The 26,936-nt window shown below is 38.6% G+C and overlaps 2 protein-coding genes across 10 annotated transcripts; one reads left to right on the forward strand and one right to left on the reverse strand.

The window, feature by feature from the left end:
• The first annotated feature begins 343 nt into the window (after positions 1 to 343).
• Positions 344 to 16,413, forward strand: CAPN10 (calpain 10). Of its 9 annotated transcripts, XM_026070905.1 has the most exons (16): positions 344 to 423; positions 683 to 759; positions 847 to 1,054; positions 2,501 to 2,632; positions 2,888 to 3,084; positions 4,436 to 4,653; positions 5,136 to 5,277; positions 6,816 to 6,982; positions 7,564 to 7,847; positions 8,343 to 8,545; positions 9,956 to 10,008; positions 10,126 to 10,211; positions 11,540 to 11,739; positions 12,299 to 12,344; positions 14,197 to 14,222; positions 16,386 to 16,413. In XM_026070905.1, exons 3-16 carry the CDS (start codon positions 911 to 913, stop codon positions 16,396 to 16,398), a joined length of 1,911 nt encoding a protein of 636 aa, XP_025926690.1. In that variant the 5' UTR covers positions 344 to 423; positions 683 to 759; positions 847 to 910; the 3' UTR covers positions 16,399 to 16,413. The 9 variants fall into 9 exon arrangements, 5 of the variants coding, with proteins under 5 accessions (XP_025926690.1, XP_025926689.1, XP_025926692.1 ...); XM_026070904.1 differs by having other exon boundaries at positions 9,956 to 10,211; XR_003254365.1 differs by lacking the exons at positions 12,299 to 12,344; positions 14,197 to 14,222; positions 16,386 to 16,413 and adding an exon at positions 10,973 to 11,219 and having other exon boundaries at positions 9,956 to 10,211; positions 11,540 to 11,624.
• Positions 16,414 to 17,475: 1,062 nt separating this feature from the next.
• Positions 17,476 to 21,424, reverse strand: LOC112968520 (cytochrome P450 2J2-like). The gene is made up of 4 exons (XM_026070913.1): positions 20,401 to 21,424; positions 20,042 to 20,183; positions 19,216 to 19,403; positions 17,476 to 18,358 (listed from the first exon to the last, which is right to left on the reverse strand). The coding sequence occupies exons 1-4, from the start codon at positions 20,602 to 20,604 to the stop codon at positions 18,197 to 18,199; spliced, it is 696 nt and encodes a 231-aa protein (XP_025926698.1). The 5' UTR covers positions 20,605 to 21,424; the 3' UTR covers positions 17,476 to 18,196.
• Positions 21,425 to 26,936: the final 5,512 nt, after the last annotated feature.

The raw sequence follows: 26,936 nt of genomic DNA on the forward strand, positions 1-26,936 counted from the left end.
TCTGGAGAAACGCTTCACCTCTGCGGCATAAACAGGATCACTAGATCCTGACTGCCACGGGGACCCGAGGGGGGCGATGTGGGGCGCCCCCTCCCCCCCCATAACTCCCCTCGGCGCTGAGCTCCGCACGAATGCGGGATTTTGGGTGCGCCCCGGGCCTGCCCCGGCGCCCGCGCCCGCCGCGGGGCATGCTGGGACTTGTCGTTCCCTTGGTCCGCAGGGTGCGGCGGCGCCTCTCGGCTGACGGCTGCGGATTGGTCGTGCGGCACCACGTGCCGGCGTGCCGCCTCTTCATTGGCTGGGGGCCCGACCGTTACCTGTGGGCCGGGCGGGAGGTGGCGCGCGCTGGGCGGAGGGTGTCCGGCGTTGCTGCGGTGACGGCCGGCCGGCCGCCCCGGGCATGGCGGCGGGGCGCGCCCCGCGGTGAGGAGGGGGCCGAGAGTGCGGAGGAAGGGGTCGGGGGAAGGGGCGGCCTCGTGGGGGAGTGTGTGTGGGGAGGGGGCCTTGTGGGGGCGGTGGTGGGGGAGGGGAGGGTCGTGTGGGGAAGGGGTCTGAGCGGGCTCCTGGGTGTCGGGTCGGAGCAGGTCACCCGCCTGCTGGGGCCTGGGTGCGCCCCGCAGTGCCACGGGAGGGTCCCCGGAGCCACCTCTGGGCCCTCTGACACCCTTCTCTTTTCTAGCAGAGCGGGGAATTTCAAGGGTAGTCTCTGATGCCGAAAGAAACCAGCAATGGCATGGTGCAAGGCGCTACCTGGAAAAAGTGAGGGGCTTTCTATCTGTAAACCTTTCCCTCTTGTTTATTTGTTTCTCAGTTACAATTCCGGATTAATGCACGTTTACGTTGTAGGTTGGAGCTTGGAAATATAAAGTCTTGGAAATAGCCAGCAGAGGTACTTGGGATTGTGCTGAAAATGCTGGGAGAGAAAAAGCAATTAACTGTGAAAAGAGACCTTTATGCAGACCCCACATTTCCAGCCAATGATACCTCTATATATTTTAATTATTGCACCCCACTTGCACAGTTCAGAGGCGAGATCTCATGGTTGAGACCACAGGTGAGTTTTAAGGTAAAAAAACCCCTGAGATTTTAGCAGGACTGGACTTAAAGATAGTAGCTGGTAGCATTGAGTGATAGCTTTTGACTGTTTTTATTATTTCAAAATGTAGAGATGATAAAAGCAGTGCATGTCAGTATTAGCAATATAAGTTACAGTTTTTAAGTTTGCATACTTGTTTGTAAGTTTGATTTAAATTCTGATGTGGAAGTTTTGAATTCCATGGCATTAATAGCAATTCAGATACTTTATCATAAATGTATTTCATTATGCAAATTATATACATACCAAGTTAAAAGCAGCATTATGTCATGCCCTACTTTTCAGTATATTGCATAACTGTCTTGAAAGCAGATAGTTGGATTTTAAAAATTGTCAGAAAGATATTGTTTTTTGCCATTGCTGGGGAATACTGTGCTTCAATAACAAGAAAATTGTATGTTTCTGTTAAGTTTATTACCTGTAGTATTGCTTTTAAACTATTACTGCTGGGTTTCAGAGGAAGCCATACGAGAGCTGAAAAGTTAAGAATGCATTTCTGCAGTACGTTCTTTGAAAGTGAAATATTTATGATACGGCCTTAGATGCATAGAAAAAAATTTAAGTCTGTAAAAATGTAATGGGAAGAAAATGTATGCTGTCTCTAGCTGTATTATTTTTCTCCTCTACCTCTGCTGATGGCGGTAGAGCAGTGATGGAGCCGCTGGCGTACATGTATTGATTAATGGAACAATAGGCAGCAGAACTATTGAAGAAAAATTAAGCTAATTTTTCTGGTCTCAGTGTGGATCTCATAATTGGATATTCTGAGCGAAATATTTTTTTTCAAGCTTTTTTATTTGGCCAGATAGAAATAACAAACAAATGACTTCACAGAGCTCAGCGTGCAACTTTCTGCTTTTCTGCCTTACACCTTGATCACTATTGAGGACTGATAAGTTAATCTCCATCTCTTGTAGTATTTACAGATGTGCGTTGTTCAGGACTTTGCATTTGAAATCATCTTTCACTGCCAAGTAATCTATTTTTTATTTGTCCTAGAAACTGTTGTTCTCTTACGGGAATTTTGAGATTTTTTTAGCTTGTGATGTGCAGTGCCATGTGAATGACCTCTATTCTGTCACTGTTTGATCTCTAACAAGGAGCTGATTAATTAATGTTGTGTTTTACTTACTGACCTCTCTGTTGAGGTTGCTCTTGATAGTGGCATCTGTGTACTAAAATCTCAGGGAACCAGACTTACCTCTCATAAAGCACTGGCGAAATAGCCACAAGGCAGTAATTTTGTTGTTGCCTGCTTAGGCTGTGCCTAAAGAAGAAGTGTTCTAGAGGTAAAAACTCCCTTCTTTTGTGAGGAGTCTCTGGAGCCTTCCTGTTCCCTGAAACACAGTCTTGCTTACACTGTCATGTAGGACTCAGCTTTAAGTCCCCTTTTTTTCATTTTAGGAAATTTGTTCTACTCCTCGGTTATTTTCAGACAAGCCACAGGATGTGCAAGTGAAACAAGGGATTTTGGGAGACTGTTGGTTCCTGTGTGCCTGTATAGCTCTGCAAAAGAGTAAATACCTACTAAATAAGGTACATAGAAGTTTCTTGTTCTGCATTTCAGAAGTTTTCTTCATCTGATTTACATTTGTATGTTCTTGAATCCATAGCATCCATTTGAACCTAAATTTTCTTATGCTCAGCTTTTACTACTTCTGTTGTGATATTTTTCTTTCTATGCTTTATTCCAAATGTTCAGTACGTTTTTGAGCGTCAGTTTCCTTAAAAAATAAAAATAAATAAATCACTATTTGTCTTGACTTTGGCTTGTGTCATCTTTTTCTCCAGGTAATCCCTCCAGGTCAGCCTAGCTGGACAGATGAGTCGTATCAAGGCTGTTTCACTTGTCGAGTCTGGCAGTTTGGACACTGGGTGGAAGTAACCATTGATGACCGCTTGCCTTGCCTGGGTGGTAAACTCTGCTTTTCCCAGTGTCAGACAGAAGATTTGTTTTGGCTTCCACTATTGGAAAAAGCTTATGCAAAGTATGTGAACACTGTTACAGGGGAAAGTAAAGGGAGGTAGAATACCAGTTTACCTTATCTTTCCCTCACTTATTTTATCTGACTGTTTTGGGGATATTTAGATTTGCATATAATTCACTATAAAGTACAATGGTTGCCAGTTTTTCCATGCTGGGGTGTTTAGAGGTCTCTCTTTAAACTGTAAATCTGCAAGATGTGTTTCTAACTGCCTGTAAAGTAAGATACTTTTACTGAGAGAACTAGGGTGAAAAGTAAGAGCTGAAACTAATTATCACTTGTGGATTCAAATGATGGTCATTAAGTCACTATCCGTTGGTCATCTAATTTATGAAAGTCAAAGATTTTACTAATGCAGTATTTGAGAGCAACTGAGGGCTTAGTGAAAAGCAGTCAGTCAGCATGTAAATATTTTCACTGAAAGCAACAACATTACACTAGTTTATGCTAATCAAGGCTCTGGTTGTGAGTGTTTCACTGCTGCTTTTGCTTGTTTGGCTTGTTTTTTTCTTATTTGACAGAAGTTTATTATTTTGAAAAAAAACATGTTATTAACATGTTTGATAATGTAGCCATTTGATATTTTGTGAAATCTCTAGCAAAATGCTGATATTAGTCCAGACAGACAAAACGATTTGAAGACAAAACATGCTGGTGAGATAGGCACCAAGTGTCCAACAGGACTTGAAAGAAAGTTTGGGGCTGCCAGTAGAGGGCAGAAAAAAACTTTAAATATGAAGTAATTTCTTTAGCTGTAGATACGGTGAGCCTAAGCTGCAAAGCAGGTATAGCATGTTAAAGCTTCTCTGTATTGTAAGTTTGAAAGGTAATATTGTTTATTTGCTTGTTTTCTCTAGAATCATACCATTCTGTCTTGGTGGTCTTTCTCTGATCTATTTTGCTCTGTTTTGCATCAGATAGAATAGTCTCTTGATTTACTTAAACTTTTAGAAGGAAATGCAAGTTTGGTTGTTTGTGCAGAGTGAACAAAGAATATTTTAGGAAGAGGAAGAACTGTTATTTACTTATACAAAATGCAATTATATCATGAAAGATGGTGTTTTACACAGATTATAAGGTACAAGTGACTAGAGCTATGAGCAGTTTCTATATAGGAAGGACTAAATTTTAATTGCTTGAAGGGAAGTTTATTAAATGTCTGATGGTTTACATATTCTTTAGATGTTATGCTATAAATAAAATAGTATTTACTTTCTTTTGCCTGGTAGGGGATGAGGTAGGGTACAGTCACGACTGGAGTATGGAGCAGAATTGAAAATATACAAGAACCAAATTTATTTAGTTGTGCTGTTTGCAGAAACTCTTCTTTTCTTTTCTTTTTTTTTTTTTAAAGACTGCATGGATCTTATGAACAATTATGGGCAGGACAGGTGGCAGATGCGTTAGTTGATTTGACTGGAGGTATTGCTGAAAGATGGACCCTGAAAGACTCTGGAAGAAACATGGAGAAAGAGAGGACTGGTATGGTTTTGGAGAAGACAGTGTTTAGGAGATTAATGAATCTGAAGGAACAGTGTGTAATAAGCTGCTCAGTCCTCAATTCCAGACAAGGTAATAGTAAAGTTCTAGACATTTTTAAGCTAAATTCTCAATTTAGCAGTGTTCAGAGCACCAGGCTGCCAGCAATTGTGTAGTGCTGATTCTGCTGCCATATGAGCTTCATGGTGCAATTATATCTAGCCCTATATAAATAAAGAATTAAGGATACTGTTAAGGCTGGGGCAGGGGTTATACAAGATGACTGGAAGCTAATGCGGTCAATTCTCCAATTAAAAAAATTAATTTCAGCCCCAAGAATTTGTAGAAGTTTGAAGTCAACAAGTAATTGCATTTAAAAATTTTAAAGTATTCTATTTCTATGTGTTCGCAAATAAAATGAGCTGTTTGGTTTTTTTTAATGCTGTTTTTATACTGATTTAATCACTTTAGCTTAAAATTGCTTTCTTTCACAAGAAAGTTTAACAGCTTTCATTGGAAAATATTGAGTAGGTTCTTTTGTTTGCCTTCTAATGCTATGTTATTTTTCTCTTCAGGGGCAAGTGAACTAGGAGAATTTCATGCCTTTATTGTGATAGACATGTTGAATCTTTCGAAAGTGTCAGGCAAGGAAATCTTCCTATTACGGATACGAAATCCTTGGGGTAGGCGATGCTGGAAAGGTCCCTGGTGTGAGGGGTGAGTAGGTTTATTTTTGTTTGGAAAGTCATTTGTGAAAGAGTTCTGAAGCACAAAGCATATCTATGTATTGCAAAGGTGAATTTTGCTAATATTCTATAGTGGAGGGGAGAGACTTCAGTTTATATGTATTTGTTTTGAGAATTCAATAAGTCATACAACTCTTTGGTTGTAAGGCTAATCATTTTGATCCATTAGTTCTGGTAATCTAAATTTTTAATATTGAATAGCTTTTATTTACCAAAGCATCATACCTTTTTTTAAGAGGTAAACTTACAGGCTTAATATGTTAGTTTTATTTTCTTCTGTCTCCCATTTTTGTTGGGCATTTTTTGTCTTTTTTGCTCTGCAGTTGGTCTAAGGATCTTTGCTCAAAAGATGTTTGTGACTTGTAGTCACTCAGCCTTGCTTGGATCTTCTCATTTGATCTTGTCTCAGAGTTGCCAAAGATAAAGAAGGGTGTATGTATGAAACACAAAATGCAGCAGAAGGAAGGATGCTTGTGTGTTCTCAAGCTATTGCTGCAGATTAATATGAGTAGAAAAAGCTGGAATTGGTGCAAAGTACATATAAAGAAGAGATACATTTTAAAGGACATGCAGAACTGTATTTAGTAGTCAGATAGCTTGCAATAACAAGAATGAAGGGGCAGGCATTATTGGTTTGTTTAAAAAGTGTTAAGGTATTTAGACTGTACAAAAGAACATACAGTTCCTGACCCAAGGACCTTTCAGCATTAAAATATGGTAATACGATCACAGTAATAAGCAATTTAGAAAATTAGTTTTTTGCTGGCTTTAAAAGATAGTTTAATCATGTTAACTGAGACTTAATGTGTTCTGGTTGAGTTTTTTTATACACTCAGTCTCCTGTAGTAGTTTGTTTGCCGAACAGGAACTTGCCAAACAGTTGTGAGAGGATTGCATTTCACTGAGCAGCCTTAGAGCCCAGTCTTAATCAAGTGCAGAGCTCTACTTCATTGTTAGTAAAGCAAATAAAAATGTTGAAAGTGCTAGTTCTTAGTGGGCCCTGAATAATTAGTTGTTTATATTCTTGGTTTATCATGGCTCAGCTAGCAGACTTGTAGGGATGCCTTCTGCTTGCTTCATACAGTGTTTCTTAATGTTCGCTGTACAGCATTAAAAGTCTTTCAGAACAGTCACTGTGCAGCTTGGTTCACTTCTTTCCTCATAGTTTTTAACAACCGTTACAAGTCATTATTTCGGCTCATGCACTTTGGACACTGTACTGTCTGTTGTAAGCAAAGTAGCTACTTCTCGTGAGAGTATGCTACTCTAGTCCATCTGGTGTTGGGTTGGTTTGTTTCTAAGTTTTCTTTCAGATGTTGTGATTCATACTTTCTATTGTCCATCTCACTCACTAGCAGTGTGTATACAGGAAATATTGTATGCAAGTATTTGACAATAAAATGAAGAAACCTGTTTTTATTGTCGTGCTACACAGAATATTTGATAGAAGACTATTATGGAACTTTATGGGCAAAGAATTGACTTTGACTTCTGTCTTACTATGTGCAGTGGTCAAGGATGGAGCCAGCTGGATCCGGTAGTTGCCTCAGAACTGCTCTCTCAGATCCAAGAGGGAGAATTCTGGGTTGATGAAGAGGAATTTTTTAGGGAATTTGATGAGATTACCATGGGCTTTCCAATCAATGAGGAAGGACAACTTCAGAGCCTCCTTACAGGTATGGTATACGAAAAGATCTTTCTTGTACAAATAATTTTATTTCAATGGGAAAGACTGATTTGAATTGGAAATGTTGTAACTAGACCATAATTTCTCTTTCCCAGTCTCTCCCTCTGCTCCTGACCTGTATGCCTTTTTTGTCTTTGCTGCTGGGAGGAAAAGAGGGACAAGGAAATTGCAGATCTTCAGAGGAGTCTTTAATTTTTTGCTGAGATCTAGTTACTTGCTAGTGTGAGAGATTAGTGTTCTCTATCTAGAAGGCTGCTGTTTTGGAAAGCCTTGTGTTTTTTATTTTTTTGTTTTGAGGTGAAAGATAAACTTCAGATTGCTAAAAACAGCTTGCTTGTTACCTCTAAAAATCATGTCCTCAATCCACCATTACCAGTTGTGACAGCCATTCTCATTCCTCTCAAATCCTGATCATGAATATCTGCTTGGAGAAAGTGTCAGGGTTATTGCAGCATTTCTTTCTGGGGAATGTCTACCAAAATTCTGTTATATAAAATTAAATCATCTCCAGTGGCTGAGGTCTGCATCATGTTGTGTTTTTTTTTTTTTTTTTTTTTTTTTTCTTGTTAGAGAAAGTGCTGTTTCACTCTCAGAATCTTTTTGGATCCTGGGTGAGAGGCCAGTCTGCAGGTGGTTGCCGTAACAACAGCAGCTTCCCTACCAATCCTAAATTCTGGCTGAGAGTCTGCGAGAAGAGTGAGGTGTGCATTGCTCTGCTGCAGAAGCACAGGAAATACAGTCCTGACTGGGCTGGAAGAATTCAAAATCTGACTCACTTAGCAGAGGAAAATCTATCTTTGGCTGAAGGCATACAAAGAAAGAATTACCAGGCTGTGGGACTACATGTCTGGAAGGTAATATGAAAGTGACATTTTTCTTTTTGCAAATGGAAGTTTTAAAACATTACTGAAATATCTGACTAAATTCTTCATTTTCTGTGACAGTGATATGATTCAACTGTTCAGATGTTTTACATCTCTGATTTATGTTAGAGCGATCCTATTTATCTTGTAGAGCAGTTACTGTCTGTACAACCTATTAGTGGACTAGTACTTTGTTCTCATCTTTGAGTGCCAAGTAGCAGAACTTTTAGGACTGTTCCAAATTAGTGCATGACATTTCAGGTTAACTATTCAATGACGATTCCTGAATTTCCTTGTCCTGAATGTTAACTTTTTTCTGTTCCCTCTGATGTTCAGCTTGTTTGCTGATACTCTCTTCCTTACTTGTTCCTTCTTGTACAAGTCTGCATGTTTAAAAATGGTTTAAACAATATTCGATCATGTTCAATTTTATACAAGGTCATAATTTTTCCTAAATCACCATGCATTATTATGCATCTATTCTAGGTGGAGAAGAAGCGATTTAACCTTCCAAAGACCCTGTCTGCTCCTCCAGTTGTAGGTACCGTCTGCCATTCCTATGACAGAGAAGTGCATGTATGCTGTGACCTTTCCCCTGGGTATTATCTTGTTGTTCCCAGCACTTTTCTGAAGGATGAAGTAGGGCGTTTCTTGCTTCGTGTATTTTCAACGGGAAGGATCTCTCTCAGGTAGGTTTTAACAGAAATGGAAAATTTCATAAAATTCTTGGCGTGAACACATACATGAATTATGGCACTATGTGTAAGTGTTCAAAATGATTTGAAAGTTGTGCAGGGTACTAAATAACAGCATTGTTTTATCTCTGAATTCAGGTAAGTAGTCGCTATCTCCTTGTTTTTTGCATGAAGCTGCTATTACCCTTTGTTAAACACCTCTGAGTACCTCAGGGAGCTGGAAGTAGTCAGATGAGTTGCATCTTGACTCCAGCAATTGTAGCCTAGTATTTTGAGAAAGTGCATATTTCCTAAAGGAACTGAGTAACTTTCTGCAGAGCATATCTCTCAATGTGTGGAAGTTCTTTCTTAGTGTAGGGAAAAATTGAGATGTACCACAGGAGTTAAAAGCTGCTGTTATTAGTACAATCAGTGACAGAAAAGGAAAACAGTAAGTATATTATCATGTATGCTGAAAAAAATCTTGGCACATATACTAACAAAAAAGTGCCTGACACACAACATTGTTGACAGTGAGCAGTAAAGCTTCAAATGCAAATGGAATGTCAGCAGTGGACATAGATGCCATGATATTCTCAGCTCATCTTTGCAGGAGAGGCGTGGAAAATAGCACTGACCTTTACGCTGTCTTCTTTAGTTGAATGAAGAATTGGATTTTGAATTAAAGCATTCAACACTGACAATACAGCTGAACTTCCTAATTGTGAATGTGTGAAGAAGTTTATCAGCATTATGATAAAATGCTTGGAAGGATCACTGCATATTGTGTCCTGTCCAGTCTTTCCTCATACCTTGTAACACAAAATAGGCTTTTATAATGGACTCGGGATGGTCTTTCTGTATAACAATGCTTGCTGATCCAACAGGAGACATGAGCAATGTCAACCAAATAGCTTCTGATTGATTCTAATTTTTTTGACTGTAGCAGACTACAGAGCTATCTCAGCACTTTTAAGTCAATTATTCATGAGCAATTATATGCTGGTGACCATAGCCTTGAAGTAAATACTTAAGAAGATACAGTGATGAGTATTTGTGTGGAATAAGCAAAGTTATACCTTCTTCCAATAAAACTGAAAAAATCTGAGGTTATCTAGCAGCTTGCTAGGGAAATGCTGCTTCTAGGAAGGCTGATCATGTGAAGTAATGCATTATTGCATGATTATACAAAAATCTATGTGGCTTTAGGGTGGAGTTTGTGTATGCTATGTTGTTCTCTTGGAGTTCTGTGAATTAGCTGAGGACTCGGAGTTTTATGGTTCTTTTGCGGGAATTGGAAGTTCAGTGTTTTCATGTAAGCTTATGCAATACTAGTTCATTTTCTGTGAGCTGGGTGCCTAGATTTGTGGTTTGAAGTTGCACACATTGTACATTTAGTTCCTTTTTCTCTTTTACATTTGATAGTGAGATAAAACCACCACCCACCGATGCTACCTTCTGTGAAGAATTCCCAGCAGGTGAATGGGAGACAGTGCAGCTGCAGGGATGCTGGAAAAATGGTCAAAGTGCTGGAGGTAGCAGGAACTTCCCCTCCTTCCATATCAATCCCTGCTTTCCCCTCTCCATTCCTGCAGGACCAGGAAAAAGCAGTGTGAAAGTTACCCTCCGTCAGCACTGTCAAGATAGCAAGTGTCGTCCAATAGGTTTCCATATTTTCCAGGTAAGGCTTCTGGTCAGTTTGATTGCTCATTTGTCAAGTATAAAGGTAAACCTGTCAGCTCATTGCCTCTTGCCCTGGGCAAGGGAAATGCTGCTGCTAGGAAAAATGCAGGCTGATCATGTGAAGTAATGCATGTGAAAATAGCTTCATACTGATTGTAACCAGATATCTGATTCCATCGAATCCTTCCAAAATCCTAAATTAGTTTAGAAATGATGAACTCTTGGAGATGGCTTTTAGGATTAATGCTATAGCTAGCTAACCTTGAATAAAACTATGCAGACAATTTAAAAAAGGTTTTGTTTTGTTTTTTCAGTTTTTGCACAGATGCAAAGTATTCTTAGTGTCTTAGTGACTGAGGACCAAACTTTTTGGTAACTCTATAAAAAACTTAATTTCTTCATCTCTAATGATTATTTGCTTGTCCGTTGGCAAGTGATGTTGAACCTACAGACAAGATCAGGATTCAAAAGGACTTTGGTAGGTTGAAAAGGTGATCTGAAACAAAACTAGGCATGATCTAGTGTGGACAAGTGCAGGTTCTGTGTGTGTGTGCAACCCCCTAAATATAGACTGGGAAACATTGGGTTAGGTGGCTGTTTTGCCAGGAAAAATCTATAGGCTGTAGTGGAGCATGAACTTGGAATGAATTGATGATATGAGGCTTGGTAAGAAATCAACAAAGATGAAGAAGAAACTTGCATCTAAAACAAGTGATTTTCTTTCTTTTTTTTTTTCTTCTTTCTTTTTGCTTTACACAGCAGAGGTCTAAATTCAGCTAGCTTTATTTTCAGAAAATGTGTTTCAAAAAAGATGTTGCCCAAGCAGAGAGACTGGAGTTGAGCAAGAATGATTGTATGTCTAGAATATTATATAAGTGAAGAAAGATTGAAAGAATGGCATTTTTTATAGGAGACTGAACAGAAGTATAATAAAAGTTTTTAGTACAGGAAATGCAACTGGAAAGAGGAAGAACACAGTTTGTTCACCTGACACATGAAGTGGAAGGTAAGGGCATTAGGGTGCAGCAAGGAAGAGTGAGGTTAAACATTTGAAAAAAGCTTTAGAGCTATATGGATAGTGTGTTGTATAAGCTGCATACAAGCAAGTTAGGAATGATTTTGCTTTATTTACTACTGCCTTATGACAGGGAGCATGAACTAGAAGATTTCTTGAAGGTTTTCCCGCTTCCCCCCCCTCCTTGTTTTCTATAGTTCTGTACGTAAGGGTGAGCATTTGGCTTGGAACAGATGTGGAACATAACACTATAAACTTGTGAGATCTGAAATATTTAAAAAGATGTGTGTGTTTTTTGTTCTTTTTTGCAGGTACCTAACAGCAATTGGAAACCTCATACTTCCTCTTTTTTACACTTGGAACCACTGGTTAGCTGTGTACCTCACTGCTATTCGCAGGAAGTAAGCCAGCTTTGCAGGCTTCCTGCAGGAAGTTATGTAGTTATACCTTCTACGTATTTGCCAAATACAGAAGGCAATTTTACAGTAGTCATAGCAACCAAGATAGACAGGTAAAAATATGTTGCCTTCTGTTTGCGTTTATAGTATTTTTAAGTGCTCATACTGCAGAATGTTGGGGTACAGTAACTGTAGTAATGTGTTCTCACTTTTTATAGAAACACTTTTTAGTCTTTGTATTGCTGTTTCGTTCACAAGCACCACTTACAGCTTTGACTGTGTTGGAAGAATGACTAAAAAAGTATTTGTTAATCTTGCATCAGTTGCCGAGTAACAGGTGCCTAGTGCTGGAGAAGATGGCACTGAAGCAGCAGAGTATCAGCTGTATCCAGATATTAGGATTTATGTCAAAATTTTACTATGTTTTTTAATAAACAGGGTTGTTTTTGAGAAATTGTAATAAGTTGCAAGCCTTATTGCAGGTAGTTCCTCCTGATGTAATAATAGGTCCGAATCAGAGTTAGTAGGTTCCCTAACATTCCTTGTGGGTAAGGTTGTGGAGCAAAGCCTAGCTTAACATTCTCTTCTTTTTGAAGTGGGATAAAGTGATTGATGTTTGCAAAATCTCCCAATACTTTGAGTAGAAATAAGTGCATTTTTGGATTTTGACAGGAAACGCATTCAGAGCCGGGAGACACTTGGACAAGTATTGCAAGAGGTGAGTGATACCTTTTCATTTGTTCAGTTGCTCTAAAGGTGATGCAGAGGCGTCATCAAGGCTTACGTATTAATTAATATTGAGAGTCATGCACTAGCAGACAGGACTTTAAATGTTTTCTTCTACTTGTTGCACACTGGTAATCAGTAAAGCAGTTAATCTTTGTTTTTCTTGGTTTCTCAAACAGCAAAATAGCAGTTGTTAGCAACTAACAGACTTTGTCTTCTCACACTATTCAGATATGTGGAAGCTTCTCTTTGACTATTTTCTAAAGTCATTATTTTCTCCTTTGATTCCTTCCTCAGCACCTACCTCTGCTGTAATGTCTGTGAGAAATTGGATAATTAGTGATGAGTACATGGTAGTACTTGAAATTTTCATTTGCTTTCAAAAGAATAAACACTCTATGTGTTTGGGTATAATTTGATGTATTCATTCTTCTTTGTGTCACCATAAATCTGCTTGCTTTAGTTATATGTTGTGTTCTTCCTCCATCTGGTTGACTCTGATATTGGTTGGGGCTCCTAAGTGTTGGTGTTCAGAAGTTCCAATGATACTGAAACGTTGTAAAGACTCTTTAAAAAAAAAAAAAAAAAAAACCCACAGCAAAAATAAAAGGGAAAGGACAGTCCAAAGACTAGTTTGCACCATACTGGAGTCTCATATTTTATTTACTTTTTCTCACAAGCCTGCACACAAAGTATCCTATAACTGTAATCCTCATTGGTGTGTGAACTATTTTGATAAAGTCAACATAACCTATTTAACATTTTGATGATGATATTCTGCCCTTTTAGATGTGCATGTGTCCTTAAAGGGTTGAATGCGAGTTCTGACTTGTTAACATTTATAGTATTTTTACTTGGTGGAAAGAGCTTTGAATGCATTATTTTACCAGCTGTTTAAAGATATCTGATTTGGTTGGTGGATCAAAGCATGGTCTTGATAATACTCTTTGCTTATTATGTGAGATCAGGACCATCTAGGTACTTGGCCCTTTCTCTCTGAGGCTTTGACAAAAACAAAACAAAACAAAATCTTAGGAAAAACTCTCCTCACTCAAGATTAGAATTGGCTTATTAATTCTCCTGTTCTAGGTCATGTTGGCCAGTGATTACATTTTGTTCTTAAAACCACACAAACAGTATGGATTTTGTGTGCTTCACGGAAACTGGCAAAGACCTGTATGTACTTTTCTCATGGTGCCTGTTTTAGTATTTAGAAGCTAAAGTATGTGATGAATCCTTTATTATTGTTGTTTTGGAACCAAAATGTTGCAAGGCTATTATTACAGAAAGAAGGATATATGCAAAGATATTTTCTTATATTAGTCCATAAAAGTGGTTGGATTTGGGAAAATGGTGCTTGCTGAAATCAAGGGAACAAACAATTCAGGATTCTTCAGGTCTTGGAGAATTTGGAAATGGCAATTGTCCTCATCAGTGACAGATCTTGTTGATCCCTGAATCTAATCTCCAAAAGTATAGGGCTTTTCTAAAGACTGGATTTTAAATCATTTAATGTCTTCAGAGGTTTAACTTCTGAAGGGTTTAGGCAGTCTGCCTTACTGGGAAGATGGGCTATTAATGTGCATCAGAGCAGAGCTGGATGTCAGTGGATTTTTCTATAAGTTTGTCTATGTGACTTCTAACTACTGAAGTGATGGGATTTGAGTTTTTGGTTTTTTAAAATTGTTTCACAGAAAGAGCTTGCATGATGTTATTTCGCCTTAATTTCTAAGTCTTCTCTGTTTTACTTTAATTCTTTATGAAATTCTTTTCTTTCTTGACATCTAAAAAAAGTTAGCTCATGTAATAGCTTTTTTTTTTCTGCCTTGTTCATTTTCTTGTAGGTCTCCTTTACAACTGTGATGAAAAGGTAATCTGGAATTCTCAACTGTCATTTTGGGAAACATTGGAAAGCTGAGGAATGCCTCACCTTTTGCTGTTTTCAGTTTTAAATGGAGTGACAAGAAGACTAATCTTAACCCAGTTTTTCACTGGTACCAACTGTCAGGCCTACAGTGACTTCTCTGTGTAAAAAAAACAAAAAACAAAAAAAACAGAAAACAACAACAAAAAAACAAAACCCACCCTCCATAATCATATGCACTCTGAATATTTGTTCTTTCTGTACTTCTTAGAACCAGCATTGTACAGCAGGTCTTCATAAGGTACCTCAATTCTTCACAAATGCAAGTGGAGAATATGTGCATGTTTTAATCCAAGCTACGGTTTTAGAAGAAAAACATAAAAATGTATGTGCATAATGAAATAATATATGGGAAAAAATATTCGAGCTTACAGAGTAACTTCAGGAGACCAAAGTGGGAACACAGAGGAAAGAAACTGGAGTTTCTGTTTCCGGTAGGACATACCTCAAGAACCATCACAATGCACTGGAGTAGAGAAAGTTCAAGTTGGTATCCTACACTGCCAGTCATGCTGCTGAGCACTTTATCACGGGCCCTTTGCTAACCATGCAACTGGTAGGTTGAGAAGGAAGATTTTTGGTGAGTTTTTCTTTAATGAGCCACCACAAAGGAAAAATATCAGACTTGAAAACTTTTGTTTATGAACTATGATGTGGGACTGCTTTTATAAATCTCTAAGAATGGTGTTTTATGCGGGATTTGCCCTCATTGTAAGAAAAACAAAGTTTAAAAGATTTTTTTCTTAATTTCTGTTAGAAAGTATTTCTTACTCAAGAAGGGTTTTTTAGATGTTATATTTTCCTCAATAAAAATGGAGTAATGTTATGAACTTTTAAAATGTCTTTTATTAAAAAGGTGAAAACTGCCAATGATGTCTTTGTTTTGTGATAGTAAACTTTGCAATGTGTTGGAGCATTGGTGTTTTTACCAAATGGGAGATGAACACTGGAAATAGAAGACTTGATTCTCCTCTCTAATATTACTAATATTCTACTTTCACTTTTAACTACACCCCAGCATAATTTGCTCTTGGTCCCGTTGAACTTTGAAAGCTGAAAGCATCTTGCAGCTGAATTTTAAGTTGTCAGATCTTTCCACATCTGTTGTGGAAGGATGAGGCAACAAAAGGAAAGACCAGGAGTACCAGATCTCTAATGTGCAAAGAACTGTATCTGGTGCTTGCTTTAACAAATATTGGCATCTTTTACTATCTTCATTTCTTGAAAGGCTGTTATTCTCGCTTTCAAGTAGTAAATCATTGAAACAATAGTGTTTCTCAGTAGAAGGTAGTCTAGTAAAAGAAGAAAACCTTTGTAAGAAAAGCACCTGGATCCAAGAGATGTGGTAAAATAGGAAACGGATACTGAAGAAGTAGTTGAAAGGTTTTCTAAATGAACTGTCATTATAATAGGCCCTATTTTGCAAACACTTACGCATGTGCTGAAGCTTGTCACAATACATAATGCTCCCAGGGAGTGTGAAAGGAAAAGGAGTCAAAACTGAGTGTATGTACACTGGTAACTTCTGCAAAAAGATGCAAGAAAAGAGCTGTGAGGAAAAGAACTTTTATGAACACAGAGTAGTGAATAACAGCATGCTGAAATAAAATTTTAATTTTTGCATCCTTGCTGCATCAGAACAGTTCTGCTATTTTAAGATAGTCTGGTATCTGATTGAGCACACATGCAGAAAACTCTGCTTGATACAGATCACTTCTCTAAAATACTACATTGAACTCTTTGCTACTGTGAGTATGTAAATGCTTTATTATTTTTTTCCTAGCATATTATTGTGTACTTTTATATACCTAAGACATGATTATATGACCTTTAGCAAGTACATTTAATTTCAAAAAGCTCAAATGTACAAGGTCAGACCTCCTAAATAAAACACTTCCATATTAATTTGCTATACTGAGCTACCTAAATGTGAATTCAAATGAGATAGAGATATATGTTTTTTAAAATATCTATGATTATTGACTGACAGCAGTGCCTCTGCTTTGTAGTATGTTGCAGACTAGCATGGAATAGCACAGAGTTTATATGAATGTGGCTGCAATATTGCAGCCAAAATATACTCCAAATCGATTTCTTTTACTCCCTCAGGGATCTGGAATGAGAACGCCCGAAGCAGGTTGGTAAAGAAGATGAACAGTTCAACCTGTGCCATCTGTTCCCCCAAACACACACGGTGCCCTGTAGAAGATAGGGAAAGGGAGTTGTGTAAAGCTAAGTTTTGAAAAAGAACTTCAGAAAAAATTCTACTGAGCTCCATAAATTCTGTTGATTTAAGTTAATTTTTCTCTCATATAAAGAGAGAAGATGCTTTTGGGGAGGAATATTTACTTTTATTTAATTGAGAAACTATGTCTTTGGTGATGCCAACATCCTTTTTTTTTTTCTTCTTTTTTTTCTTTTCTGGAGCATATATAAGATTCTTCCTTTTCATTTTTGCTTCTTGTTCTCTCTGTGTTGTGTTCTGTGACAACCATGAAGAGCTTCTCAGTTAAGGAGCCAGTTTTTAAAAGGCTTTGTATATAGCAGAGGCTTGTCTTTGGGAGTTGAGGGGCAAGAACCGGAACGTTATGGGATACAGTTCTGAAGATAAATAGAAGGATGTAATTAGGCTTATTCCCATGTTATTAGAAAGTAACAACTGCTGGATTTGGCCCACATAGCACAGTATCTTCTCTCTGCCCAGGAGCAGATATTTGAAGTAAGGGAGTGAAACCTAGGCATGTACAGAGCGATGTATAGACTCAATGACTCATTTTGGCATATCGTTTTCACAGTGTATTTCAGCATTCACAGATTTTATAAACAGAACCACCACCAAAGCAAGTAAAAAGGAAAATTTCCTATGCCCTGGTTAAAATGGTAACTTAAATTAGTTGTCTTCATGTAAACTGGTGGACATTTGGTCAGCAAAGGAGGTAAGATGCTAAGTTATTTTGCAAATATGGTTTTCGGGTTTACAGGCAAATCAGGCAGATGGTTTTGAAAATTGGATTCACTATGTTTAACCTGACTGCTTTGTACATTGTTTAGTGTAGTAATTGCTTTTTTTTATATGCAATAAATGAACAGTAGTATAATCTTTCACTGTAACATGAAAAGTTCTCAGCTAACATTGGTTTGGGGAGTAAATATGCTTCCAGTGTTTTTATTGTTTAATTTTTATATTTAAATTTTCAGGAAATAATGCCAGCTTCCTGTGTTGTGCTGCTTTTCCTTAAAATCTGATTATTGGAGAGGCTGATGAGAATACTCTCCAGGCTACGTTTTGTTCTGCTTTTCACTTTTTTTTTTTTCCCCTTTGCCTTGTATCATTGCATTGTAAGTTAGGTATTTCTTATTGAACACCACAGTATTGCTTTTGAAAAGTTTGATTTTTTTTTTTCTGATTACAAAATGATATTCTACTGAAAAGACTGGATGTTTCTAGTTTTCTGGAGATACTGGAGAACCTGTTCCTAGACTATTAGTATAGGTTTTGGGAGACAGAGGTTCAGTTTCCTGCCTTATCACATATTTCCTGTGTATATTTTTGACAAGATGTGTTACTGTGGTTTTTGGGTTCCCCATTTGTAATGTGAGAATAAATCCATTTCCTGATCTGAGGGTCTTAAGAGGATTCAACAGATTAAGAACTATGGGAAGCTCAGATATCCTGATAGTGGGGGCCATACATATACCAAGAAGATAGCATTATGTCTCCTAGTCATAAATGTCCTCTGTTCAAACGTATACAGACATAAAATGCAAGATAATATTTGTGGCCCTTGCAGTAGAACACCTGACTTTAAATTTTGTGTCAAACATACTTTTATAAAAGTGTGTTTCTGAAGTTGTAGAACTGAGAAATTTAGAAACAGATTAATATTTTTAGTTCTTCCTCCAAGACACAGTGAACAAGATTAAAATGTCAGGACATTACCTGCTGAGAAAGGGAAGAATGCTTCTTTATTTACAAAGTTGCCATCCAAATCAAGGAAATGATCTGGACTGAACTTCCAAGAGGTCTTCCAGTGCTCAGAGTCATACACACCAGAGTGCAAATTTGGCAATACAAGTGTGCCCTGCAAAAAGAAGCAGAGACTGTATTTTCCATGTGTGATTGAATCCTTGTTGGCTTTTCCTTCTCTGTAGTAGATAATATGCCATCCTGCGCCTGGAGCCCAGTGTTTGGATTCTGCTTTGCCTATTCCTACAGCCTGTACATCCAGGCAGAACGAACCATTGTATCTTCTGTTTGGTGTAAGGTGTTACATGTTTGGCTTTGTCTATATGTTACCTCCTGTCAGGGCTACTTAAGTCTCTTCCTGTCTGAGCCAGATTGCAGCTTGGATCACTTTAGATACTCATCGGACTAATCATATCAGGTTCCTTTTTTTGTACTTCTCACTGTGTCTTTCATTTCCAGCACAACAAATTCATGCTGTCTTTAGGACACTTATATCATCTCATTGTGTCTCTTGGATCTGTGGCGGTGTACTGAGCTGTCATTATCTTAAGCGTGTGGTTTTATGTGTGTGGTTTTTTTTTTTTTTTTGGTCAGGGATGATCATTGGTAGCTGCAGGTAACATGTAACAGTTAACTAGCTTGAAATTCATTAAACCCCTCGTCTTCATCACTCCTTAAAACACATCCTCTGCTTTTATACCCAGACACCAACCCTATTTGGCTACTAGGAAAGGAGACTTCAGTTTTTGTGTTCATTGTTTGCTCCTTGTGCCGTTAGCCTTCTCCCAAACTTTCTTTTGCCTGTCATTGTGTAGACTTATCCTTCATTCAGGGCAGTCAGCTTTGTTTCCTGTCTGTGACGTGCTACCACATGCTTCCAAAGCCAAGTTAGGAATTGCAGATGATAATGTGAGATAAATACTAAATATTAATAAGTGAAAGCCATAAGAAACATGAATAGGCACTCCATACCTTATTAATGTGATGGCCCAGCAAAGTTGTATTTCTCACACATTGTCGAGGGACCCCAACAGAAGTAACATTGCTGTACTGCAAGGTTTCATGAATCACAGCATTTGTGTATGGCTGTTTTTTACGGTCTTCATAGCTGATCAGTTGGGAGGGTTCCAGAACAGCTTCTATCTCTCTTTGAACCCTTTCTGCAGAGGAATGAAAATATTTTACTTTGTTCCCAGCAGTTTTCTGAATGTGATCCATGCTTGGGGAAAAAAGAAATTGTGTTGCCATAAAATGCCTTGGCATGGGGTTTGACTGCTGTGTCGGTTTCCGTTCAAGAAAGGGCACATCCCCAGAGTACAAGGTGATCTCTGACTTAAGACACATCCCGCTTGGTGATGAATGTGTTTCCAAAAACACATTTATTCCAAAACTTTGAAATGACAGATGTCATTCTTCTTTATAAATACCTATCAGACGGTGCTTTTTTAAAGCTTGTCCACTTTGAAGGTTAGGAAGAGTCTTGGTTACATACAAAATTATGTCTTTAGCTTGCTATTCTGCCTTTGTTTTATCTCACTAGAAGGGGATGATAGTGGCTTCTGTAAACTCCTGTTTGTGTTGCTTCTTAGAAAGCTGGTTGGGAAAATTCATGTTTGTTTCATTGATTAAACTTTAATTTCTTAGATCTCAATTACTGACATGTTACCATTTGTGTTATTCATTATTAACAGTTAATTTTGATGTATTTCTAAATGGCTGAACTACTGCTTACGCTGTAGTGATGTTCACTATGATGTAATGTTGAATGCAGTTCTCTCTGACAATGCATTTTGCTCACCTTGTATTTCTGGGTATTTTACCATATAGAGCAGAGCCCAGAGAAGGGTGGTACTTGTTGTTTCTGTCCCTCCCAGCAAAAGATCAACCACAGTCTGAACCATGTTGTCTGTATTAAAAGTAGAGGTAGGGTCATCTTTGGTCTGTAGGGAATATTCACAAGAAGTGGATGATTTTAGACATACTACTGGTCATGTGGGAACTGGCATTGCTTGATGAAAACAGTGAGCAGTCCACCAAAACATCTGTGCCAAACAAATGAAGTATGCATGTAAAAATTCTATAGCAGGATTTGAACAGCAGCTATTTGTAGTAGGCACTAGAGCCAAGGAGGGGTTAGTGTGATAAACAGATACTTACTTTTGCTATTTGAGCAAGGTAGAAGTCAATGAGATCCTGTGGATCACCTGCATTCTGTCTCTCTTGAATGTGGACCTCATTCATAACTAAATTGTGCATGAAATGATTGTAGGCAAACACTTCCTGATGAGGTCCTGGGAAATGATGCATAAGCCATGCAAAAGCATCATACATCTGTGATTTTGAACAGAAAGGAAAAAACATGAGCTTTTTTAAATTGAGAAGCCAGTTCTGATTTCTGATAATGGCGTGGAATTGCTGCAATGCATGGGCTTCTAATTAGGATGAGAGGCAACAGACGTGAGTTGGGGCACGGGAAATTCTAAGTAGACATAAGGGCTTTTATTTATTTAACCATGAGAGTGGTTGTATACTGGAACAGGTTGCCCAGAGAGGCTGTGTGGAATCTCCATCCATGGAGGTCAAGACTTGACTAAAAAAGTCCCTGAGCAACCTCATCTAGTTGGACCTGCTTTGAGCAGGCTGTTGATGACCTTCAGAGGTGCCTTCCAACCTAAATTAGTCTATGTTTCTAATGGGGATTATGAAACCTTTACATTGCCCTGTAAGTAAACTGGCATTGAAGAAAACTTCTTTGAGATTTATTAATGACCTTTTGATAATATTCTGTAGTCTAATTTGTAATGATTATGTTTAAGGTCAATATCCAATTGCCGAACTTTTTATCCTTAATAGAGAGGTTGGAGACCGAATAGTTGTATGGAAGCTGACCTGACCTCTCAATCTTAGAAGGGTTTCCTCTAAGAGAGACTGGCAGGTGTATTTGTTAGGGAAAAGCATTTTTTTTTCCATTTGTTTGTATGGTGTATGTTTTGTTGTGGATGGGCTTCAGTCTCTAGGACTATTGACAAAACCTTTGTTTTATTTATGCCTGTGATGAGGAATCTATTGGCCAGCGCAAACCACATAACTTGTCCTTCCCCATCACGACTGAAGTGTCAACACCATGTGATGAGTGGAACTTCAAACCTTTTTTGATTTGTGGACCCCATAAGCTTTCCAGGAGAGGTTTGTACTTTTGTGTGGCAAAGTTTAATTTAAAAAGAGGCTTACTTTTCTTAGTTGCTATTCACCGACTTTTTTGATGTAATTCGTGGACTACGATAAGTTACTTCGAAAAATGTGGGAATCTTCACCACTGGAAAACAAACAGTAATGGCATAGTTCCAGTGTTCTGGGACAAGATGATGGATTTAGATAGTCTCTTCAGGCCTCCTTTCAGATCTTTTTTTTTTCTTCTCTCTTTGATTCACTTGGGACAGGACATCTCATTTTGCATATTTTTCTTATTAGCCCATATGATATACTGGATTTTTAAACTGATCAGGAACCTAGTAATGTTATTTTATATCTTCAAGTCAGTATGGGAGATTAATGTAGTTTTTACAATTTATAAGTTGTCTATTTTAAACTCTTATCATAATTTCTCTGAGCAGGCATGCTGAATTCTGTGAGCCGCAGTTTCCAGCTCAAGTCTTTTCAGCAAAATCAGGGCTGTTGATCAGACTCAGTGTGCAGTGTGGTCATGAAATATAAAAGTTTAATGCCATCTAGATGGACTCCCTAAGAACTCAACTCCTCTGAACCTCTTCAAACAACTGTCTGAGAGCTACAGGTATGGTCATTCATTTCAGTTTGTTTTCTGATGGGTTTGATTTCTGGCTGGTTAATAGAGCAAATGTGTCAGTTGTATAGCGTCGTGCATTGTTTAGTCTTGAAAAATGAGTAGACAAAGATTCCTCTTTTATGTTGGCTTTAGTGAATTTTAATGTTAGGTTCAAGCAGGAAGATAGGAGGAGAGTTTCATGGGGCTGCAGATAACCAAGCATTTGCTTGCTTTACTCCTCTGAGCAGGCTTGACTTCTCCTTGCAATAACATGCAGCTCTTCTGCTTTAGTGGACTGCATGTGCAGATCCCTCACTTGGAGAGAGCGTGGAAGTGGAGCAGCCTTTAGAGGGGAAGGAATGTGCTTCTGTACTTTTTTATTTGTTTCTTTAGTTTTAAGGAGGGAGAAATTGAAATGGAAAAGGTTAAGCAGCAACATTTTCATCAGCCTGGTTCTATGAGTCTTGCATTTGAAGAGTTAAACATTCAAAAGTTTGTAAGGAGCAATTTGAAATTAAATACTTCTTAGGACTTTATCAGCCAGTCCTAACAGTTCCAGGATAACTCTTATTTTTGCCAAAGATTGCAGTGTTACTGAGTTTCCTTACCGAGCAGTCTTACATCTGCCGCATTCTTCAGATTTAGATGTCTGGGTCTTTAAAATGAGTAACTTGATGAAATCATCCAACTCACCTGACTTACTGGTTGTGTTCATCAGAGTTTTATTTCTTTATTTTAGTATGTTTTTTTTCTCCTTTTCATCCAGCTAAACCACTGTGGTTAAAAGAAAGTGAGCTGCAGTCTATTTCTGTTTGCTTGTGAACTTAATTGTTTGCAGAGTTTCTAAAGATTGCAACCGTGAAAGACCACTGAAGGCTGTTCATGGCATGCCTGTGTCAATGAGAATATGATCTGTAGACTTCAAAATTACCAGAATTAAACTGAACTGACTCTTGAAAATATCTATTAATAATAGTTATCATGAGGAAATGTTTTTTTAAAAAAAAAGCCGAGTGTGATTTTCAAATTCTAAGATGAGTTTGCACATTGACAGGTTTAAAAACACAAAACAGCTTATGCTTGATGCTTATGATACTGAACGAGTAGCCGGTTTCATTTTTGAGGAACAGGTTGTTGGTGTTTAATAATAATGGCATTAATGTTGTACACAGTGTAAATGCAGCCTGCAGAGCTCATTGTTTTATATTTGAAGTTAGGATTGTTTTTTTCCCCCTTCACATAACTTGCTCTATAGCTGTCTGTGTTGAATTTTATCTGTTATTTAGCACTCAGCCACTGAGTGTTGCAGAGTTCTTTCAAAGTTCTTCTGCCATTCTCCAGTTAGCCCTTGTCTTTATCATTGTGAATAATTTAGTACCATCAGCAAACTGCAGTCACTGAGCATGCCTTCATCAGATCAGTTACAGCTCTGTTGGATAGCACTGAACAGACCCCTGCAGAACTTCACTAGTTGGTAACTGAGGTTATCAGAAATAAGAAGACAATTTTTAAAAGAAAGTTGCTCACATCCACTTGAGACACATGGAAAGGCTCAAACTCTGGCAAGCTGGAGGTGAAAACACAGTAAGCAGGTCACTGGTCCTGGAAAACTTTTCTTAATCTTTTGAGTTTGAACATTGACCCATTTGCAAAAAGCCTCAGCCAATAATAAAACCTTTTTTCCACATGCACCAGGAGTGGGAAACCCACTGGAGAGTCTGTAACCATGTTAGCCTGCTTTTTTCTTTTGCCAGTTTTCTGTAGTAGGTGGTATGCATTTGCCTTTTATGCTTCTTGAAGTAGTCTTTGGCAGTTTCTAAAAATTGAATCTCAGCATCGTGGCACAGTGTGGTGTTTGCCTAGTTTGCGTGGTGTAGTTGAATTCTCCAATTACTGTGACGTTTCTTGCCCTTGCAGCCCTTCTGATCATTGTTGTAGTAAGTGTTGCCATCTTGCTTGGAGCATGGAGGAGAGATCAGTAACAGATCTAACACTACGTCTTTCATGCTTAGGCCTAGCGTTTTACTTTATTTGGATTAAATTTTTAAGTTATAAATCTGTGTTCTTATTTGCATGATTAGTTTGTTAATCTGACATAAAGCTTTCATTAACATACAGTGTACTCCACTACTGGCATGGTCCACTTTATTTTTTCTGTGTACTTTGTGTCACAGTGGTATGGTGTATCCCACGCCGAGTAGTCCTGCTGTTTGCAAAGTGATCTGATCCTTCTGCCTGTTGTCTGCTCTTCTGGACCTTTTCGCAGGGTAAATCTGGCCCAGTCTGGTGTGGTTTGGCTTTTTGAAACTGTGGGCACTGTGTTCTCCTAGTGATGGGTGAGAGCTGCAAGCATGCTGAGGCCAGGTGAGGCAAGGTTATTTCAGAAAAGTTTAGGATGAAGTTACAAGGAAGCAAAAAGCAGGCAAGTTGTTTTAGGGGAACTCAGTTATTCTAATATCTTTGGCATATGTGAGCAGCTCCTCTCCATGCAAGTCTTGCTCACTCCCATCTAGCACATACTATTGCAAGAGCTCACTGGTAAAGATGATAGAGATTTTAAATCTGATTGTTTTGAACAGGTGAGACATTCTGTTTTTGTAATGAAGTTTTCAGGCCATTGGCGTGGGATGCAAAAGCAACACAGCAGGAGGTAGGGAAAGAACAGCATCATCAGAAATGTGTAAGTGTGGTGTGCAGGAGATGCAAAGGGTTGTGAGGTGGGCCTCTGCCCAAAGTGTGTGGCATCTGCCCTGTTATAAATACCAGGGTTTGTTTTTTGGTGCGGGTTGCAAAGACAGACCCAGTGTGTATTAGAAAACACTGAGTGTTTCCATGTTGTGCATCTATTGCTTGCAAGGTAGTGTTCATTTGCTGCCTGGCCTGCTGACAAGCTAAACAGAGCAGATGATGGTTAAGCTCCCCTGCAGGGTTTCCTTCGGTGGAGACACTAATTTAGATTTCTCACCTCAGTTGCTTTTTTTTCTTTGCCCACCAGTAAAACTTCAGCACTTCACAACACAACAAAGGTTTCAGTTGGTCAGTGGAGTCAGAACTCCTCTGTAGGAAGGGACTGACGAAGACGCAGTATGTTCAGACAAGCACCAAGGGAAGAGGGTGAGTGTTGCTTAAAGCACAGAACTAGTGTAAAAAACAGGATGCAAATGTGAGCAAAGAAAACTCTTGTTCTTTCTGTTGTGTTCAGAGAAAGAAAACTTTGCACACATGCATTGTAAATAAGCAAGACAGTGTACTAGTCCCATGATTTGGTTTTGCCTCCTACTCTAAACTGTGTTATTGGGACCTGAATATTGATGAGATTTTGAGGTCACCTATGGGGCAATGGGACTTGAGAGATTCAAAGTTAGTTCGCAAATCTGTTCATAGCTTGTCTATAAATGTGAGGAACTTACTTCATCTCTCTGGGCCTTATCATCCCTGAAGTTCCCTTTTCAAAAGAGCTGTAAGATTCGCCTGATGAAAGGCAAGATGTAGATGGCAGCTGTGACAGTTGCTGATGATGCTGTTTTTTCCCTACCTAGCTTTTGCTTCCCACTCCAGTGGCCTGAAACCTTCATTACAAAATCAAATTTCTTCACCTGACTTAACATCTAACCAAACTTAACATCTCTGTCATCTTTACTGGTGAGCTCTTGCAGTAGTATTTGCCAGATGAGTGAGCAAGACTTGCATAGAGAGGAGCTGCTCGCATATACGAAGATACTAGAATAAGTTGTTCTACAGGAATTCAATTTTTCTTGCTTTTTGCTTCCCTGTAAACTCCTGCCTAACCCTGTTCAATCCCATCATTACTTGGTTTGTATTTTGATCCTTAATTCACAATTCATGCACAAGAACTGAAGGATTCATTTAAATATCATCACTTCAGCATTACAATGAATTGTAACATCCATCGCTTTAACTCTTTCTGCTAGTAATAAGATGTCTAGTCATCCCAAAGTAAAATCAGATGCTACTTGTAATATTAGAGAGATGTACTGAGGTTTTCTCAGCACGGAGTTGTAATTAACTTATTCATTTTCAGGTATATTTCTGAGGATGTAGCAGGCTGAGATAATGTGTGTTATGAGCATGCATTGAGAGCAGGGTCAGTGAAAGCTGGAGTGCATATGCCAGGGAGGAAATGCACTGTGGTAACCATTCTTTGTATTTTGGTCTTCCGTTGATTTTTGTAATGCAGTGATGCCTAGGTGGAAGCAAGGCAAACCTTATTCATGTGCTGTGGCACTGTATATTGTAATGGAGTGGGAGCTAGAAAAGTCTAATGCCTTTCCAGTCTCACTGGCCAGGCAAATGCTGCACAGTCTTGGCAGCACTCTGCAGAGTCTGCTGCTGAAGAATTGCAGGGATGCCAGAATTTCATAGGCTAAATTGTCATGCTTCAAGTCAGTTACCCTATTCTCTCTAATTCATCAGGAAAAAGTCATTAATGTGCAGACAGCCGCCTTCCTGGCATTTCCTAATTTCTGAGTCAGCTGCAACATTCTTTTTGGTGTTTTTTCTGAGCTGTAACTAGTAGCCTCGATGCTGCATTTGGAATGCCGGAAGTCATGGACAGAACAGAACATTTGAGATAAGATGCTCTGAAATGGGCATTAGAGGGTTCTGTTTTTTTCATGAAAGGGGAGCAGTAACCCTGAGTTCTACAATGATAGTTAAGAAATGCTGCTTGTGCCTCTGCTTTTTGAGACTGCAAAAAAGGTAATGCTGCTCATGCCATTTTCATTCTTATTTAGGAAGAAATCCAGGCTGAAATATTGAAGAGTTTCTGATTGCTGAGGACTGGAAAAGATGCAATCCATTTTCGGCAGTGTGACAGTGCCCCCCAGATAAAACAGCAGCTCACAGAGGTCTACATTGTGAGATAACATTCAGAAAAGCTAGTGTTTGT

This window comes from Apteryx rowi, unplaced genomic scaffold, assembly GCF_003343035.1.
Source record: "Apteryx rowi isolate R43461 unplaced genomic scaffold, aptRow1 scaffold_32, whole genome shotgun sequence".
NCBI lineage: Eukaryota > Metazoa > Chordata > Aves > Apterygiformes > Apterygidae > Apteryx > Apteryx rowi.

Excerpts from the sequence above, each read along its gene's own strand:
- CAPN10 (XM_026070904.1), top strand. The coding sequence starts at position 911 with ATGCTGGGAGAGAAAAAGCAATTAACTGTGAAAAGAGACCTTTATGCA. Across the intron at positions 5,278-6,815 it reads AAAGGTCCCTGGTGTGAGGG|TGGTCAAGGATGGAGCCAGC; the intron begins GTGAGTAGGTTT and ends TACTATGTGCAG. Across the intron at positions 7,848-8,342 it reads TGGGACTACATGTCTGGAAG|GTGGAGAAGAAGCGATTTAA; the intron begins GTAATATGAAAG and ends CATCTATTCTAG.
- LOC112968520 (XM_026070913.1), bottom strand. The coding sequence starts at position 20,604 with ATGTTTTTTCCTTTCTGTTCAAAATCACAGATGTATGATGCTTTTGCA. Across the intron at positions 20,184-20,400 it reads ACCTTGCTCAAATAGCAAAA|ACCAAAGATGACCCTACCTC; the intron begins GTAAGTATCTGT and ends TATTCCCTACAG. Across the intron at positions 18,359-19,215 it reads TGGGCCATCACATTAATAAG|GGCACACTTGTATTGCCAAA; the intron begins GTATGGAGTGCC and ends TTCTTTTTGCAG.